The 7,052-nt window shown below is 39.6% G+C and overlaps 1 protein-coding gene across 1 annotated transcript in view; it reads left to right on the top strand.

Annotated features, from left to right (window-relative positions):
• The window catches only part of LOC132975870 (gamma-aminobutyric acid receptor subunit pi), a 63,332-nt gene extending 58,617 nt beyond the window's left edge, over positions 1-4,715 (top strand). The window contains exons 8-10 of the mRNA XM_061040713.1: positions 132-284; positions 684-874; positions 2,965-4,715. Of these exons, the coding sequence (XP_060896696.1) occupies positions 132-284; positions 684-874; positions 2,965-3,330 (710 nt within the window). The 3' untranslated portion in view covers positions 3,331-4,715. The remainder of the gene's footprint in view (positions 1-131; positions 285-683; positions 875-2,964) is intronic.
• The last annotated feature ends 2,337 nt before the right edge of the window (positions 4,716-7,052 follow it).

Consider the following 7,052-nt stretch of genomic DNA (forward strand, 5'->3'; position numbering starts at 1 on the left):
CACACAAAGAAAAATACTTTATTATCAAAGCAGCAGTACATGAGTGAAATATTGCTATACATATTAAAATTGGAGCTCTTGTTGATTGTTATCAAGCACACTGACACACTTTTCTTCCTCTTTTCAAAAAGGTAATTACCCTAAGCTGGTTTTCCACTTTGAGCTGAAGAGGAGCATCCTGTACTTCATCCTGGAAACTTACGTCCCCTCCAGCCTACTCGTTGTCCTCTCATGGGTCTCCTTCTGGATCTCCTTGTCTTCTGTTCCAGCACGCATTTGTATAGGTAAAGTCTACAAACCTTTGCTTAAGGTATTTTGTCCACTTTAATAAAGAGATAGCGATCCCTTCATATTTAATCAATCAGAGTGTGATGTATTGAAACCAAAAAAGAGGTAGAGGATTCAAACACAGTCCAACTAAAATGTGTATTTAACAAAAAGACAAGTCCAACTTCAAACACTGAAAAAAGTCGGCCTTGTTGGGTTTTTGTTGCTCCAAATTCTGATCACAGTATGTGCAGGTATTCATCCTAACACTAAATATCTATCATATAACAGTTTAAAACTCATTATAAGGAGGCTACCTTGCTCTAAAATTCAGAATAACTCAATAAATAACCATCGATGGTCATTTAAAGGTTAAACTGTACCTCACCAGTGTCTGTGTGTGTGTTTTGTTCCAGGTGTGACCACAGTGCTGACCATGACCACTCTGATGATGGGAGCCCGGACGTCCCTGCCCAATGCCAACTGCTTCATCAAGGCCATTGATGTGTACCTGGGAATCTGCTTCAGCTTCATCTTTGGAGCGCTCATCGAGTACGCCGTGGCTCACTTCTGCACCCTGACTCACGCTGACGCACACATGCTCATGGTGAGATACTCAAATCAAACTTTATTTATTCAGCTCCTTTCAGACAAATTCAGCTTCAGTTCAAAGTGCTTTACAAAAGAGCGGCCATACTGTGGATAGAGATTCTGTATTCCAGGGCTCATCATTAATTTTTGAGGAGGAATCATTTTACCCTTCTTCTATTTCAGGTGAAAATGTCCAGAATACATGTATTACCTATATTCTCATTTTGTATTTAAAACACTGGAAAGTCATAGAACACATTTTTCCATGGCCGTCGTATCATTTTATAATAAAAAAATGAAAGCAGTTTGACTTTAAAAACAAGTATTTCTCCTTACTCTTTGTCTGGGTCTCAGCTTTAAGATGAGCTGTTGCTAACTGAAGTCTAATTAAATTTGTCTTCCTCTAAAATGAGACAGTTAGAGACAATGATGTTAGGAGTTTAAAAACACAGAAAGTAATTGGTTCAGGAATGATTTGAGGCTGGCACTTGTGCTCCACTAACTGTAGTACTTGCAGGTATAACATGAGACTAATTTTTTATTATTATTTTGAAATACTTTATTAATCCCTGAGGGAAATTACGGGTGTTACACTCTGTTATTGAGAGACATGCTTCTCACACACATAGAATCACACATGCACAAACAGGACCTGTGGACATTAGTGGAGAGATATCAGAGTGCAGCTGCTCCGTAGGGAGAGCACCTGAGTGTTTGGGAGTTCGATGCCTTGTTTGGCACTACTCGGGAAGTGCCCTGGCACCTCTCCTGCTACCAGAACAACGCACCGGGACTTGAACCAGCAACCCTCCAGTTCCCAACCCAAGTCCCTACAGACCTAGCTACCACCACCTTATCTAGGCTGATCCATGAATCTAGTTTGGTTCTGAACTTTCAAAAACATAATGAAATGATGAAAGCGTTAATGATGGGTCCTGCTTATTTTGTAATGACTGTGATTAGAGCAGCAATGACCTTTGCTACCGCTGTGGTCATCACTGTCTTTATTTATAAAGTAGTTAGTTGAGCTCAATGCTGTGTTGTAGTCAGTGTTGTCACTGTGCTCATTAAGATCATTGTGGTCATTACTGCTTTGGGGTCATTGCTAATAGTAAGGTCATTGCTGTCCTTGTTGTCCATGCCTTTGTTGTTGTTCCTGTAGTTGTGGTCATCCACATAACATGCTTTTGCTATCTTTGTTGTCATGTTGTGATCATTGCTAATGCTAATGCTAATGATGTGTTGTGATCATTGTTATTATTATGTCATTGCAGTCGCTGTCATAGTGGTCATTATAGAAGTTGCTGTGCGGTCATTCTATCATTTGGTCCATTGTTCATCATCATAGTCATTTCTACTGTTGTGGTCATTGCTATCATTTGGTCAGCGCTGTTTTTGTTATCAACCCTGTGTTGTGGTTATTACTTTCATTGTGAGCATTGCTGAAACTTTGGTCATTGCTGTAGTTCTTGGCATTTCTACCTTTTCCATCTTGTTTTGTTGTGGTCATTGCTATGATAATGTCCATTGCTGTCTTTGTGTTCATGTTATGATGTGGTTATTGCTAATATTTAAGTCAATGCTAACTTTGATGTTTTTGCAGAGATTGACCCTGCTTGGTAATTGCTCATTGCTTATTGTGGTCAAGTTGCATTGCTAAAATGTCTACCATTGCCATATTTACTGTCATTGCAGAAGTTGACCTTGTTGTTGTTGTTGTTGTGGTTATTGCTGTTGCTCAGGGTTTAGTTATACTTGTTGCAATTGCTATCAAAAATGTTCATTCCATAATTGTTGCCATTGTTATTGTTGTTGTCAGTGCTGTCATTGTGTCCATGCTATCATCGCAGTCATTGCTATTGTTGTTGCTATCACTGTTGTCATTGTTGGGGTTGTGGTCACTGCTGTTGTTGTGCTCACAGTCGCCGTCTTCCTGATGTCGGTCATTGTCATTAGCTTCATCGCCATCCTTGTCACCACCATCATCATCATCATGCCATCATGATCACTTTTGGGTGAGTTGAACAAATGTTACAAGCACTTAGAGATGTTTAATGTTTACTTTGTGTTAAACTCAATCTCTCCTCTACTCTCACTCTCTCGCAGTACGGCCACCACATGCACGACTTTGAAGACGAAATGAACGGCATCGTCACCACCATCTCCACTCACTCCACCAGAGCAAAGAGACGCAAGGAGCCTGCTGCTACTCCCACCCCAGCTCCTACCTCTCTAGAACTCACTGTCAGCCCATCCAGCCCCTCGGGCAGTGAGCCAAAGCCTGAGGCGTCACCCCCGGAGCCGACCCACTGGTGCATCACTGTTCTGGCCACCGTTCGCAAAGTGCTCAGCGCCATATACTGCTGTCGCATTGAAAACCCCCACCACATAGACAACTACTCCAGAGTCACATTCCCCCTCTCGTTTGTCATGGTCAATCTGCTCTACTGGACATATTATCTGTACTTTTAGCACTAGCTTGAAGCCTCGTGTGTCACAGAGAGCCTGCGACACAGCGTATGTAGAGGAGAACTGTATTTTATCGTATGTATGTACAGTAAGTGTTATTAACGTGTGTTTGAGATGAGAGTTTTAATTTTTTAATTTTGGATTCATGAGCAAAGCAGAATACACATATCAGATTGTTTTAAGGAGAAAGTCATGGTTATGATGACAGCTACATGTTGAAATATTAGTCACTATTTTGAGTCCCCACAATATATTTACATTTGCGGGTTTTTATTGAAAATTAAGCCGACCTCATGACTGAGTTTTGGTCAATTTGTATAAACCTTAACATCCGGTTAAAAAGAAAGAAGTGGCCCTTCTGCATAATTATTCACCCTGAAGTTTATTTCTGGATTGATACTTAACTTCCTTTCCTTTTCTGCCTGCAGGTACAACATTTAGCAGGGAAATATGAAAATAATGGATTTGAGAAGGGTTTTTTTTAACTCCAGAGGAGCAAGCTTGAAATCGATTAGGAGAGTGTGTTACAAACGCTCTCCTAAGGACGATCATGTCCCCTTCCCTCTCTTTTGTTACCTTCATGAGTTTCTGAATTCACCGAGCGGTGCTGTTTTTGCTTTGCCGGCATTCATTGTTTTCATTGACGTCATAAATGTAGTGGCCTTTGATCCCTTCAGTTGTATTCTGAAAATCTGGCACAAAATCCATCCACAGTGTGAAAGCTCTTGTCGACGCAAATATCTGTGCTGCAGTTTTCATAAAGAAGGTGGGTTATGAAACACTATGCCCCAGTCTGAAACCACACACTCATTCCCTACAATCCCCCATACGGAGTTCTCTTTTGTTGGCTGTATAGTGAATGATAGGCATAAAAAAAGAAACATTTCTGACACTGCTTGCTGCTGTCTCGCCAGCCGCTGATATAACATCATTGCTGTCACACAACTGCGCAACCACTCCAACGCTGGCTGAGGCTATAAACAATAACAGCATGTATTTCAGTGATTACTAATCTTATACTGAGCATATTTTCACAAAACAATTACATATAGTGAATACGTTTAAAAAACTGTATTTGTGTTTATGGTCTCAGGCCTGTCAGGATCATAAAACAAAACTAACATTATTTACTCTTTATTAAAACGGCATCAAGTTTTGGTAAAAAGGCCACCAAATATAAATTGTTTAGTGTCTTCTGTGGTCCGTTTTGTTGCTGGTTGTCTTCCATCTGCTATGGATAAGAGCCTTGTGTGAAAGTGATTGCATAGAGACTACGAGTTGTACACTACTTTTCACAATGCATTGTGGGATACAAAAAGTCCACTATATTGGGTTTAATATTTCTCACTCATAACTTGGACAGCACTGTTAAATGGTTTATTCACTATAGAGTACACCATGTAGTGAGTAGTGTTGATTTCAGACACAGCCAATGAAACCACATAATGTTTAATAGTAAATTATATTATAACATGTCATTTTAATGATCAAAAGAAGCTTTAACCAGCTAGTTCCTTTTAGATTAAACAACATTAACACAATATAAACAACACGCTGTTGCTCCTAGTGGACATTATGTAGGTTACCTCACCTTTGATATGGTTAACCAGGCTACCATGCTGCTCAACTTAGCCAGCAGAAAAATCTTTTACACATGATCGCTTTCTTGGCCTCAAACTGGGGAGCTTGTGTTAGCATTGTAAGGCAAATTGGCTCCATTCAAAAGTACCTCTTGAGTCCAGTAATTCCCAAAGGGAGAATATGTGATTTTTGTTTTAAGTTTTCCAACAAACAATGATTTCTGCTCTGATATAACCCAACCCAGATCAAGCTTGACACATCGTCATCATTGGAGCCCAATCAGAGATGATCCCCTTGAGCTTTTTTAGATTGGTATATATTCTGTATATTTTCTTCTACTTTGTTTCTTTTCTCTGTTTATTCAATTGTCTTCTCTCTGCTTTCTCTCCTGCTTATGATTTTAATATAGAAAATCCACCAACAGGGGCAGGTGCTCTCACAAACACAACAATTAACCCACTGGCAACACAGCTCTGGTGGGGTGTTGGTGAGCCAGCCAGGGGTAGTAAGGGGGGGATGTGATTCCCAAACGTGAATGCAGTAAAAGTGATTCTAAAATACCTCCCTTAAAACAGTTATCAATAAAATAAATGGAACTTTTCAGAGTTATGCGTAGGATAGCCTAGGGGTTATGTAGTGCGCCCCATGTATGGAGGCTATAGTCCTCATTGCAGCAGCCGTCTGTTCAAAGCTGACCTTGGCCCTTTCCTGCATGTCATCCCCCCCTCTTATCCCAACAATTCTGTCTCTCTTCAACTGTCCTATCCAATAAAGGCAATCATGTCCAAAAAATAACAATTTCATAATGTTCCAAAATCCATTGGTTTAGATTACAAATATCTTTTAACTCATAAGGTTATGTCATTCTTCTTATATTTTTTGTATTATATTTTACACTATGGGAATCCCAGGGTCTTGCCCACTATACTATAGCTATGTGGATAAACATCACAGTAATGGACACATATACAGACACAGACCATGGGATATAAGCAGGACTCCCTTTGTGCTGCTGGTTGAGATTCTCACTTTTCTTTTGTGACACAAAGCAGTCATCCGACCTACATGTGTTAGACTTTGTCGAGTGATTTGAATATGAATGAAATGGTCAAACCATTTCAGCAGGATGTCGTCATTCTTGTATTATCCAGACAGAGAAAGTGCTTGGATATGACATGCATGAGGTGGCGCTTGTTTCCTCAGGCTGTTGTCATTTCCACTGTGTGTGTTTTTTAAGTTCAGGTGACGCTGTCAGTGATGTGAACCAAAGAACCAAAGATTCCTTTTGATTTGCCGTTACTCCTGGTTTCCCCTTTCGGTTCTCAGCTAGCATATTTTTAGATGCATTTTCAAATGTTAATATCATATTTGTAACTCATGCAATAGTTCTGAAATAGCATGCAGATGAACATGACGATTTACATTTCAGATAGAAAACACAGGATTCAGTTAAACAACAGAGATGCATGTTTATTTATTCAGTATTGCTATAACATACTTGCTCATTCCATTTTAAGAACTACCATTGGATGTCTATTGAACATAGATGCAACATAAATTTCCAATATGCATTTTAAACTATCTTCTCATCTCTCAATCAAAACTTTTTGATTGCTCTCATTGCCTGATGATATTATAAATGTTTGATTCTGTTCTTCCTGCATGGTAATCAAGTGTAACTTTTGTTTCTTCTGCTTTGCCTGTTTTTGTTTCGGTTGGATATGATGTAGGAGAAACATCATACAAACTTTCAGCTGAGGCCATTGGAAGGATGTGATGTGTGATTTGATCAATAATTTTTGATTCCGGGGTCTCTTTTGGTGAAGGATATCAACCTTCTCTTCTCATTTTTTTTATTTGAAGCTTGTTCTTTGAAAGGATGAGTGAATGAGCTGTGTGGTGACCTATTGAAGAGGTTAATGTGATAAACACTGACTGTCTGGTTTTATACCTTATAGCACCATGGTTGTAGGTTTGATAGTTATTTTCTCAGTGAACAGTGCAAGAAATGAACGCCAGTATGGAGCCAAAGAACAACCAGAGAACCACTCAAGCTCCCCCTCAGCGTGGATGCAAATTATACGTTTTGCCGCCCAATAATGAAGTAGATCCAAGACTCAAGAGCATCAACTGTCCTATGGCTC

Source organism: Labrus mixtus, chromosome 6, assembly GCF_963584025.1.
Source record: "Labrus mixtus chromosome 6, fLabMix1.1, whole genome shotgun sequence".
In the NCBI taxonomy this organism is placed as follows: Eukaryota; Metazoa; Chordata; class Actinopteri; order Labriformes; family Labridae; genus Labrus; species Labrus mixtus.